The sequence below is a fragment of the Diabrotica virgifera genome, chromosome 5, assembly GCF_917563875.1.
Source record: "Diabrotica virgifera virgifera chromosome 5, PGI_DIABVI_V3a".
Lineage (NCBI taxonomy): Eukaryota > Metazoa > Arthropoda > Insecta > Coleoptera > Chrysomelidae > Diabrotica > Diabrotica virgifera.
Genome location: NC_065447.1, coordinates 238,968,781 through 238,982,666, shown reverse-complemented (window position 1 = coordinate 238,982,666; position 13,886 = coordinate 238,968,781). Strand labels below are relative to the sequence as shown.

Genomic DNA, 13,886 nt, shown 5'->3' with positions numbered 1-13,886 from the left:
GGGACAAAGTCACCCGAAAACCGTTAAATTTTGTAGCACCTTGCAAAATAATATCCGACCGTCTTACTGTCTATGTTTAGACTGAAATAACGATGCACGGAGGTTAAGAATTCACAGATTTTCAATATGTCACTATGCAATTAATCTTACTCTTGGAAGTATTATTGGTTGCCAACCAATTTTTGCAGTCAAAAAATCTTATGTGGAATGACCAAATTTTAGAAATTCGTTTTTTTCGTAACATAACAAGTATTAGCATAATTTATTAAAATTTTCAAACAGTTCATATGGTACTGATGGTGCGGTATAATGAAATTTACTTGATAATTTATTGTACAATTGCCCTAGTTGCTAAAATATATTTTTCCCAAAATGAGCCAAAGTCACCCTGGCGGGCCAAAGCCCGAAATTACGGTACTCCGTTTAATATACTTACCGTTGCACGTCATCCGCGTCATAGCCCGTGACGTCACATGATACCAACACGAAATATTTAGGCGGTATGTGTGTTCTTTTTTAGAATCATTTTGTTGAGTACACTGGAATTACAGATACTAGACATATTTTATTATACAGTAAGGTCTCGTTTTATGCGGTGGATACGTACTTCAGAAAAGCGCATATAAAAAAATCGCACGAAAAAGACTTTACTTGCATTGAAAAAGTAGGGATACGTTCCGTGATTTTCTAAAATCACATAAAATGGTGGAGCTTTTTCCACCAAAAATTGTGTCTTTGATATTTTTTTTTCCATTGGGCCAAATAAAATCTTAAAGAAGAAATTAAAAACGCAGACTAACGATATTGAGATTGCAAAAACCTCTTCTTATGGAACATAAAACTTTACGACACTTAATTAAATGTTTCAATCCAGAAATCAAAATGTGCTGTTTATTATACTGCAACTTAAAATCAGCAACATTTAAACTCTTAAAGACTTAAGCATTTAAATTTAATTTCAAAACAATTACAGGTTATACCTTTCAACTTTCAATGCGAAACTCAGATTGATGTAATAGCTACATGGTACATCATGTAACAAGGGGAATACCCGAATTGCAAATCCTCAGATTACTGACATCTGGATGGGAATAATTAATTATACTAGTTGTTAATAATATAAATTTTTGTATGAAATACAAACCGCACAACTTCAAAATAGCATTAAAAAAATCCGCATAAAAAGAGACCTTACTGTATACGCGTAGAAATAAAATTTGAAGATTTCTATTAATGTTACCTTAAGAAATACACAATAATAATGTTTCATTTAATTTGTATAAATGGATTATAAAGCGTTTTTAGGAGGCACATTTGTTCGGAACACACTGCAACTGTAATCGAACGAAGGTGATATTTTGGCATAAGTTGGTAACATTTATTTGACAGTTGCGGTATTGACACTTCAGATTTGTTTTTATTCTTTACTGAAAGTATTTGTTTTATTATAATTATTATTTGTTTTAACGTAAGATTATAACTTAATTCTTGTTGTCTATTTCTAATGTTTTTATTTATTTACATTGAATATTAATTTGTTTTGGTGTATGCACTTTTGCAATAATTATGTGATATATTTGATTTAAAATGGATTCAGGATTTTTTTTATACTTTGGCAACTATGTCAACTTAGATTTCTGACGAAGATAATGACGCGCAACGCTAAGTATATTACACGGACTGTACATTTAAGCAAAGGGAACAGAAACAAAAAAATAACTTCAAATGCGTTAGTTTTATTTAAATCAGGACAAAAAACATTCTAGTAGTACACAAAAGGAACTCAAACAGATTAATTTTTGAGTGCTAACAGGATACTGACCCATTTTTTATAATTATTTTGTGTGAAATTTTTTGTTTTGATCAGAAACTCGCATTACCTTTAACTGAACTGGGAGCTTTTCCAAAGAAGATTTGAAATTTGCCTGCATTTGTTTCACTACAATTTTATAACTGACTTGCTCACCACTTACTTGGATTAATGACAACAATACTTACTAAAATTAGTTCGGCATTTTCCGAACGTTGTATGTAATTTTTTATTTCAACGCCAAGATATGACGATTTTTACATATTAGTATCAGGCGCCCTGTGACGGCATTCTAGTCACGTAGTCACTACCAAATTATAATACGTGATATGTAAACCAGTAAAAATCTGTATTAATTCAAAATCCAAAAAAATTAATCAAATTTATTCCCATTATTATAACTGAATCCCAGTTTTGATATAGGAATGTTATTATCACACAAGAGGCACGTGTTGGATCCAATGTACTAATAATCAAGCAATGTGTGTATATTAATCAAGTATTCTACGTTTTCTTCATTGATTACAATAATTTGGTATATTTTAATTAAACTGTAAATGTCAGACAGGAAAATACTAATAGAAAACGATATAAAAAAATCCACGAGGAAAAAATTTCTTGTAGCTGGCTGTATACCATATATTACAAGAAACCATAAAATCCTTTATAAGAGGTATATTTATTTGTTAAAATTCCTATACAGAGCTACATCACAGAACAGAAAAAGTTTTCAATCGGTTGACCGATCATCATCAGTGTTTGCTTGAATCTAACATGCTAACCACCAAAGTAAAAAATATTTGGGTAAAAACCCTTTATAATTAATCCGTCATAGGAACATAGAAAAATGATGTGAATTTAAACATGTATGTTTAAAATATCCAATGTTTTATGTTCGAGGTACCATTGGGCTCAATTTGACTTGTTCACATCATGGCTGTATGGAAGCAAGTGGAAGCATAGTAATATTGTTGCTAGACAAATCAATTATTGTCATCGTACATCGGGTGTAGGTACCAATCAAACTGTGTTTTTTCTAGCATCACTCTGTGGAATATTTTAGCATTTATAAAAAACTGAAATTTAAACGATAGACTCATATTATCTCAACATTATGTTTCTTTATTCATTCGCTTATATTGGATAATAAAATACATAAGTTTCTAATAAACTTTAGTTAGTTAGATAGTTAGAACATAGGCACGAATCACTTAGATCGTGGGTTCAAACCCCACCCAGTGTCAATTGTCTAGATCAGTAATTCTCAATCTTTCTGAGTCATGTACCACAAAATACTTTTTATTATTTTTGTTACCACCTAACTGAAATAGCTAGGTAATCTAATTAACTATAATAATTGTGGCTGATTTTGGCTGTTTTTGCATTTTGTGTACCACCGCAAATAATGATATGTACCACCAGTGGTACATGCACCACAGATTTAGAACCGCTGGTGTAGATATTTATTAATTTGGCTGGTCTTTACTATGGCTATGATATTCCAGCTTAAAATGTACCTCTCTGTTACGTTAATTAAAGATATGCAATAGGCTAATAGACAACTGCGAGACTTGCAAGACTCTTGCTGCAAGACCAAGACCAAGACCGGGAGCGCAATACCAAGACCAAGAGCAAGACTAGGTGTACTGGCGCAAGACCAAGACCAAGACTGTCTAAGTCTCGTCTTGGTCTTGCATTTGGGCAACACTATCATCAACCCATCTCATTTGTGGTCTTCCTCTCGGTCGTTTACATTCGTAAGGTCTCCAGTATTGTATTGTTGCATTAAAACGTTGGTCTTTTTGTCTAGCAGTGTTTCCTGTAAAGCGCCATTTAAGTTTGGCAATTTTTGTTGTTATGTCCTCGACTTCTGATTTTGATCTTACCCAGTCGTCCCTCTTTTTATCTGGCAGTCGTATACCTAACATTGTTCTTTCTATTACTGTTTCTGTTGTGGTTAGTTTATTCATATTTGCCTTGGTTAGGGTTCAAGGTTGACATCCATATGTCATGATAGGAAGGATACACTGGTTGAACACTTTGTTCCTCAAGTATTGGGGTATTTTGCGGTTCTTAAATATCCAACTAAGTTTTCCAAATCCTGCCCATGCTAGTCTTGCTCTCCTAGTAATTTCCACACTTTGGTTCTCTTTGTCAAGTTTCAGGATTTAACCTAGGTAGATATATTCCTGGACTCTTTCTATCTCACTGCCATTTATAGTTATAGGTCTGGGGTCATCTGTGTTTGTCATTAATTTTGTATTCTCATATTCAATTTTAGGCCGACGTATTGGGAGCTGCCTGCGAGTTCCTTCATCATAATTTGCAGTTGCTCGAATGAGCTCGCTATAAGCACAATGTCATCAGCGAAGCTGAGGTGATTTAGCTTGCCATTAACGTTAATACCATAGGTTGACCAATTTGTAGTTTTGAAGATGTCATAGGGATAATTTGAACAGCTTTGGCGACATTACTTCTTCTTGTCTCACGCCCGTCTTAATGGGGATGGGATTTGTATTTTCGTTTAGTTGTACTATCATAGTTGCATTTTCATATATATATATATATATATATATATATATATATATATATATATATTAGTTGCCTATATCTCGAATCTATTCTTCTTCTTCCTTCTTGTATGTAGGCTTTAAAGCCTGTTTCTTCTTCAATATTAGCCTCCTAAATTGTTTAAGTTATCGCTTCATCTTGTTCTTGGTCTGCCAATACTTCTTAGTCCATTTGGTGACCTATCTCGTGCAATTCGTACTATCCTATCCTCTGCCATTCTACTAATGTGTTCGTTCATCCATTTATGTCTTCTACATTGCATGATTCGATTTTCTTATGTTTTCGCTTCTCTCCCTATACAACAGACTTTTTCCTGATATTCGTCGGAGTATTTTCATCTCTGTTGTTTCTAGTAGTCGTCTCGTTTTAGATGTGTCAGGTCTTGTCTCCGTCGTGTATGTCAATATAGGTCTAATTGCTGCTTTATAAATTCTTGCTTTTGTGTCTTGTCTTGGGTATTTGTTCTTCCAGATTGTGTCATTAAGCGATCCCGCCGCTTTACTTACTTTTAAGCTTTGTTGTCGTACTTCCTCTTCAACATCTCAGTAATTGGTTATATCTATTCACAGATATCTAAACCTTGCTTCCTGCTTTATTATTTTCCCATCAATTTCGATTTTACATCGTAGTGGGTATTTAGACGTTGTCATACATTTGGTTTATTCTGCTGATAATATTATCATACTGTATTTCTTGGCTGTTGTATTGAAGATGTGTGTTAATCTTTGGAGATCATCTTCTATCTCGGCGATTAATACGGCGTAGTCTGCATAACATAATATTTGGATTTCTTTGTTCCCCATTCTGTAACCATGATCTTTACGTACTGCTTCTATTATTTCGTCCATTATTATATTAAAGAGCAGTGGGCTTAACGAGTCACCTTGTCTCACTCCGCTTTGTACTGGTATAAACTGCGTTAGTTTTCCATTTATCTTTGCCTGTATTAAATTATGAAAGTAGATGTTTTCGATGGCTTGTATAATATTGATTGGTATGTTTCTTCTATACAGTAAATGTAAGACGTCTTCGACTTGGATGCGATCGAAAGCCTTTGTCAGGTCTATAAAACATAGATATGCTGGTTTATTGTACTTAATGGCCTTTTCTCTGATTTGTCTCAGTGCAAATACGACGTCTACGCAGGATCTTCCGGATCTGAATATGTTGTCGAATCTATTCTACAATTTTAACAGCTTGTTCTATTACAGCATAGAACAACATAGAACAATAGAACAACGTAGAACAAGCTATAGTAATTTGGCGGCTTTTATTAATTCTATATTAATATTCCTGATTGCCATAGCTTCTTCGGTGGAATTTTATCATTTAAATCATCATTCACGATTATTTTTAAATGTCACCATATTTTTTTGCTGCTAGGTATTAGTCGGATTTTTATCTTGAATGTTTACGTAAGAGACTACGGGAATAGAAAGTAAAATTTATATGAAAACTATTTACATAACACGTTTTCTCCATCTCCATCTGAATTACAGGAGATCGATAAAAGAGAAAAGCGGAATTTGCTGCAGGGGGTAACGTTTTAGTCCTCATCCTTCAACGAAACGAAAGAAAATTTCAACGTGAAATATGGGGCTCGCGTCGAATGTATCACACCATTTATCACTCTTTCCTGGTATAGCAGCTATAGCAGATGAATAAAATGACCCATTTCTTCAGAATAATACATATTGTAAATAAAAAAGTACGTAGTGATCAATAAAATAGATTAAATTTGATGAAGGTGAAGGCTGTATGAGGAAGACATTGGTAGTCGTTTTCACGAAACACACATCGTTCATCCGGAACAAAAGTGACACAACTCAAAAAATGCATAATTTCAGTTATCTTGTTAAATCAACTCCAAAAATCCTCTACTTTTACCAGAAAAAATGTCACATAGATGTTTACTTCCAACTTCGAAAGATGGCGGTAATGTCAATTCCTTTGGCGGTAAAATGAATACTTTTATTCCGGAACAATGACACTTTTCAGTTATACTCTGACATTCAACGTGAATGTATCGTTATTTATCATAAAAACCGTTGTATTTCGTGAAGTGACCTAAATAATTTTCGTTAATTTAAAAAAAAAGTGACCAATATTTTAAAAGAAAGGTGACATATCTCAAAATTTTGATCTTTTTTCTTTTTTAAACCAGATATCATAATTTTGTGGTTGTGCCTCTTAAATTAGAAACATTCACTTATCCATATTCTTCGATTTTAATTTATAAATTTTAGCAGGTAGGTACCGTTTAAAATTTACAGATAAATTAAGATCTAAAAAACTATTTTTGTCTCCTCCGAAAAAAGTTGTTTTTTGAATTGGGACACTTTTCTTCCGGATGAGCGACATATCTCATTGGTTGTTTTTAATTCATTAAATCAGGTTTACAATTTATCTATACTAGACTCACATAAATTATTAAGTAAAATTAACAGTCTCACTGAATATAACTTAACAAATTCTTATTGGAGAATTATAACTTCTCCCCCTCTTACAGATGCTTATCTAGAAACTAACAACTTTAGCATTAACACTAAACAAATATTACCCATATTATAATCTCTCTATTGAGGAAATCGCAATCTTTCCAAAGATCATAAAACCTACATACAGAAACTTACCATGCAAAAACAATAAAATTATAAAATTAATTTTATCTGAATTTTCTAATTATAAATACATCTAACAGATGGTTCAAAAACATGTAATAGTGTAGGTAGCGCTTATTATGTTTCTAATATAAAAAGTGGTAATTCTTTTAGACTACCTAAATTTACATCTATCTTCACTGCCGAGCTTTATGCTATTGAAAGAGCTCTAACTTACGCGGTTGAACAGAACTTTATACTATCAGATTCTTTGTCTGCTCTTGAGGCAATATCACAACCAATAACCAAAAAACACAACAATGAGTTGTTATGCCATATTAAAAGACAATCGCTCGATTTAAAAATAATAGCAGTGACTTGGTCTTTATCTGGGTAAAAAGGCATGCCGGAATCAAAGAAAATGAGATAGTGGATAAAATGACAAAGAATTCAGCAACTTTAAATGAAATAGTAGATTTAACAATCTCCAGCGATTACATTCCAGAATTGCATAAAAAATTAAGAAAGAAATGGGAAACTATTTGGCTCAAGTTTGTACAAACTTCGAGGAATCCATACACTTACATATACCCACAACTTATCCCACATATATTTGATTATCACGTTACTCGATTTTATTCCACATCCCTAAGTGGCTTAAGATTAAACCATGGCAATTCTCTTCCACATTTAGCTAAAATAGGAATGTATCTACTCTCTCTGTTCATGTGATAACTACGCTACTGCAGATTTAAATCATATAATCTTTAATTGTGAACTTAATAAATACCATACGAAAGCACTAATTGCTAGACTTCAGGAGCAGAATGTAAGTTTACCGCTGCATATTTCACGCCTACCGCCTACTAACTAAGCTTCAACACCAAAACTATTAATGATATTATCATCATACAATTTCTTAAAGATTCTAAAATAAAAATTTAATATGACATCTTCAACTTTCAAATATCTGTGGCAAAAAGTTTATCTAATGCCATCCCCTCTTTGTGAACACACACACACACACACACACACTAGAGCGATCGGATAAGTACTTAGCCTTCAAACGAAAAACAAAAATTTTGGAAAAGTGGCGATTTATTTCTGAACATAGTCTCCTTTTAGCTCGATACACTTGCCCAGCGATGCTCCACCTTCTTTAACCCGTCTGAAAAATACCTTTTCTCGAGGTCTGCAAAGTATACTTCCGTGGCGGTGATGAACTCTTTATTCGACTTGAATTTCTGCCCGGCGAGTGACTTTTTCAAGTTTGGAAACAATAATTAGTCGTACAGGCTCAAATCTGGAGAATACGTTGGACGGACCAGCAGTTTATAGCCCAATTCGACCAATTTGGCCATGGCGATGGCGGAGGTATGAGCCGGAGCGTTGTCATGGGTGGAAGAGTATTTTTCCCCCCATTGGGGCTGTTTTTTCTGAAATTCGGCATCGAATCGGGCTAATAATGCGGCATAGTAAAACCCTGTGATCGTTTTGCGCTTTTCCACGAAGTGGATATAAATCACACCTAATGAATCCCAGAAAATGGTGGTCATCGCAATTCCGGCCGATTGGACAGTCTTCGCCCTCCTCGGAGCATGTTTGCAGGGTGACTTCCATTGTATCTACTGTTACTTGGACTCTGGTGTATAACAGTGGTACCATGTTTCGTATACGACTATGAAACAACGTAGAAACTCATTTGGATTACGTTTAAACAGCGTCAGATACTGTTCTGAAATGGTCTCATGGTTGCGTTTATTGTTCGAAGTTGAAAATGCGGTAACCATCGCGCCGACAGCTTTTTTATGCCCAAAATTTCATGCAGGATATGGCCAAGGAGATTTTTTGAGATGCCTACTGTCTTAGCTATCTCGCGCACCTTCAGTCGGTGGTCTACCAATACGACATCGTGGATTACTTTCACGTTATCCTCAGTGGTAGACGTTTTTGGGGCACCTGGGGGTGACATCAAAAACAGACGTGCCACAACGTTGAAACTCGTTTAACCATTTTTTGACGGTTTCCATAGAAGGAGAAGAGTCACCGTTTACAGCATTCAAGCGTTATTTGATTTCACTGCGGGATTTCCCTTCTAAAAACAAGAGTCGAATCACCGACTGATATTGCTCTTTTTTCATTTTTCTAAAATCCCCAAACACGCCCGCTTACACACGCGGTCAAAACAAAACTACAAATTCGATTTGGCTGATATTTTGACATACACCGTCGACAAGAATGTATTACACGATGGTAGATTTTTCTTGTGACAGTGGCGCCACACAGTGGTCCAAAAACCAGAAAAGCTGGCCAAAAGTAAAAAAAAAATTTAAAGTTTCGAGAATATTATTACATTTTCTAAAAGAGAATTAAATTCCCTATTCAGTGTTGGCAACCCTAGAGCTATATCTCCTATATCTGAATTTCCAGTTCAGTTCAAAGTTGACCTTCGTACGGAACAAAAACGCAGTTAAGAATAACGAATATTTTATACGCACAGTCTTGTGCGTGTATCTCGAAAACGAAGTGTGCAAATTCAATTCTGCAAAATGGAGGATATTCGTGGAGCCATCTTTAATAAAAGCCGATAATATCAAAATATTTGTATATGTGTTATATTTAGTAGAGTTTAAGTTGAATTTAAGTAATAAAGAAGTATATATTTTGAAAAAATTAAATTTTCAGATAGCCAAATAGTTATATATTCCATCGAATTCCAAGACGTTACTACAATCATCTTTTAGCTTATATTCCTCTCTTTAAGATTCAAAAAAAAATTAGCTGCCACTATCTGCCCCTTTGGCTTTGCGAGAATTTTTGTACAAGCGTTCTGCGCTATGAGTTTCAATATGAATCGTTAACAACGCAGAATAAACAGATCATGCCGCAACATTCAAGTAGTTGTTATGACTGTAGATCTTTAGTTATTTCAGTATGGTATTGTAAAATCGTAGATAAAAGGGTCAGGTACAGTATTGTTGAAAAATAAAGTAAAAATTAATTTTGACTTTCGTATGATTAATAATCGAATTTAACGTTGGAATAAAAAATTAACGGATTGCATCCGCCATTTTGTTTTTTGAAATTTCGATTTCGGATTCGTAATCAGAAACCTCAAAAACCCCCGAATATCAAATTTTGACGGTATTACATACATTTAAAATACATAAACCCGCCATATTACATCCGCCATTTTGTTTTTTGCAATTCAGACTACAGATTCGTAATTAGCGACCTCAAAAACCCCTATATGCCTAATTTCATGCAAATCAAAAAACAGTTTCATATTTTGGCCATCTTTTCGGGTTTTTGGACCACTGTGCGCCATCGAGAGGAGAGGCTAAGTACTTATCGGACCGCCCACGTATTCTAGTCTTTATGTAGCAGTTTCGTGTAACCATTGTTTATCTACACAGTGGTCTAGTTATACATGTTTCTTATTTATCTGAACGATCTATTTCACTACACTTTTCCCATAAAATGTGTGTGCTTTGCAGATGATACCACTCTCATAAATACTGATATTAATCATCATAATTTGAAAATTAAAATAGATAGTGATACTCAGAAAGCAAAAAACTGGTTTTTGCATAATGGTCTGAAGCTAAATGAAGACAAAAATCAGAATTTGATGTTTAGTTCTGACCGGAAGTATGTCTTAGGAAATAGTGTTAAACTCTTAGGAGTTTTCCTAGATGATAATTTGGACTGGAGTGCTCATACAAACTACTTAAGTTCTAAACTTGCTACAACTATATTTTTGATACGCAACTTAGTTTTTATGATCCCTAAAAGTACCCTTAAAATGATCTACTTTGCACTGTTCCATAGCCATTTAAAGTACGAAATAACTGTTTGGGGTGGCTCTTGTCACGCAGACAGAATTTTTAAGTTACAAAAGAAAGTAGTGAGGATACTTGCAGGAGCAGAGTATAGGGAACACTGTAAACCTTTATTTCAGAAGTTAGGTATTATGTCACTACCTTCACTCTATATATATATTAGACGCTGATTGAAATTCATTCAAACAAAAGTAAGTTTAACATAAACTCCAACTTCCATGATCACCATACAAGATCGAGCGATGCTATTAGAGCACAACGTTTTAGGTTGACGAAAAGTATAAAAAACTCAACTGATGTTAGTTTGTACAATTTTTTGCCAGATGAAGTAAAAAGTCTTCATTTACAGTCGTTTAAAATAAAATAAAATCACACTTTTTAAAACATTGTTTTTACACAAAGACAGAGTACTTAGGTACCGCTTATAATACATTATAATAAGTACACTAGTTTGGTCAGGGTTTTTTTGCCGATTATGACGATATTTCATGTTTTTAAGTTTATTTCATGTCTTTACGTTTTTACATAGTGTGTTAAATTGTTTAAATTTGTTAGTACCTGTTTGTATATCTGTTCATTATAATTTATAATATTTATCTTTTAAATTTTGTGAAAATTTTATAATGTAGGTACGTACTCTTCTGACTTGTCAAAAACAAAAGAAATTTTGTATATTTGATGAAATAAATTCTATTCTATTCTATTCTATTCTACAATGGTGTAACATTTGGTTTGCTGGCTTACATTTCTAAAATTCTTATTTATTCGAGGGCTGAGAACAATAAGGTTCCAAGCGCCATTTCATAAAATTTTCAGGAGACAAATTTCTAATTTTAAACTATCATAACTTCGTTATTTGAAGGACTGTAAATCTTAAAATTATTTTATACTACAACCGTGTTAAAAATGCAATTTTTAGTACTCCATAGGAGAGTTAAAAATGCTACTTTAAGGCACTAGTGCTTTAAAATTTTAAGGCACTATATTTCGTTTATTAACATTAATATTAATAGTACAACTTGCGAAATTTGAAAAATGTGGTTTAAAAAGTTTTTTAAAATTTAATTTAAACTGTATTATTGCATTTTTAACACGTTTGTAGAAAAAAACTATTAAAATTTGTTAGAATATACAACAATAAAAGTAGATGTTATTCTATAGTTGTTATGATTTACGTATTGACGGTATAGGCAGTTTTGATGTAATGTCAAGAAAAATATAAAAATGGAATGTCAGTCAAGTTCAAGTAAACATTTGGAAGAAATTGTCCTGTAATTGAGAATGAATAAATTATTATAATTGTTTATATATACTTCGTCTAATTTACTTACCGTTACACGTCATCCGCATCATAGCCTGTGACGTCACATGATACCAACACGAAATATTTAGGCGGTAGGTGTGTTCTTTTTTAGAATCATTTTGCCTAGTACACTGGAATTACAGCCCCTAGACATATTTTATTATATACGCGTAGAAATAATATTTGAAGATTTCTATTAATGTTAAGGTGATACAGTAGCGATCAACAGGTAGCCAAAACGCGTTCCAAGATTGCGGCTGTAATTTTGAATATTTTTTCGAGATATTTGGCACACGTATCCGTAATATAATAAAGAATGGCGGTACAGAGCACAATTTGAAAAATATATTAACATGTGGAAATTACTCTGTAATTAAATACAATATTAAAAAAACGAGCCTGTACCGCCATTAAGAAGAACAAAAAATACACTTTCTTGAAATAAACTTTTTTATCCGATGCCTAGATTTTGTGTCATTTTGGAACTACTAATGAAATAAAAAATTTTAGTAGTTCCAAAATGACCCAAAATCTAGGCATCGGATAAAAAAGTTTATTTGAAGAAAGTGTATTTTTTGTTCTTCTTAATGGCGGTACAGGCTCGTTTTTTTAATATTGTATTTAATTACAGAGTAATTTCCACATATTAATATATTTTTCAAATTAGGCTCTGTACCGCCACTCTTTATTATATTACGAATACGTGTGCCAAATATCTCGAAATAATATTCAAAATTACAGCCGCAATCTTGGAACGCGTTTTCGCTACCTGTTGATCCTCTTAACCTAAAGAAATACACAATAATATGTTTCATTTAATTTGTATAAATGGATTTTAAAGCGTTTTTATGAAGCACATTTTGCTCGGAACACACTGTAACTGTAATCGAACGAAGGTGACATTTTAGAATAAATTGGTAACATTTATTTGACAGTTGCGGTGATGACACTTCATATTTGTTGATATTCTTTATACTCACAGTAAAGAATATCAACAAATATGAAGTGTCATCACCGCAACTGTCAAATAAATGTTACCAATTTATTCTAAAATGTCACCTTCGTTCGATTACAGTTACAGTGTGTTCCGAGCAAAATGTGCTTCATAAAAACGCTTTAAAATCCATTTATACAAATTAAATGAAACATATTATTGTGTATTTCTTTAGGTTAAGAGGATCAACAGGTAGCGAAAACGCGTTCCAAGATTGCGGCTGTAATTTTGAATATTTTTTCGAGATATTTGGCACACGTATTCGTAATATAATAAAGAGTGGCGGTACAGAGCCCAATTTGAAAAATATATTAATATGTGGAAATTACTCTGTAATTAAATACAATATTAAAAAAACGAGCCTGTACCGCCATTAAGAAGAACAAAAAATACACTTTCTTCAAATAAACTTTTTTATCTGATGCCTAGATTTTGTGTCATTTTGGAACTACTAATGAAATTAAAAATTGTAGTAGTTCCAAAATGACACAAAATCTAGGCATCGGATAAAAAAGTTTATTTGAAGAAAGTGTATTTTTTGTTCTTATTAATGGCGGTACAGGCTCGTTTTTTTAATATTGTATTTAATTACAGAGTAATTTCCACATATTAATATATTTTTCAAATTGGGCTCTGTACCGCCACTCTTTATTATATTACGAATACGTGTGCCAAATATCTCGAAAAAATATTCAAAATTACAGCCGCAATCTTGGAACGCGTTTTCGCTACCTGTTGATCCTCTTAACCTAAAGAAATACACAAT

The 13,886-nt window shown here is 33.1% G+C and overlaps 1 protein-coding gene across 4 annotated transcripts in view; it reads right to left on the bottom strand.

Moving 5' to 3' along the window:
* The window catches only part of LOC114343583 (anion exchange protein 2), a 732,215-nt gene that overhangs the window by 418,118 nt on the left and 300,211 nt on the right, over positions 1-13,886 (bottom strand). The window contains exon 1 of one of the 4 annotated variants that reach the window (XM_050650924.1): positions 1,881-1,959. The exons of the other annotated variants lie outside the window; for them this stretch is intronic. Coding sequence (XP_050506881.1) covers positions 1,881-1,931 — 51 coding nt within the window. The 5' untranslated portion in view covers positions 1,932-1,959. Of the gene's footprint in view, positions 1-1,880; positions 1,960-13,886 lie in introns of those variants that run through there. 4 annotated transcript variants of the gene reach the window in all.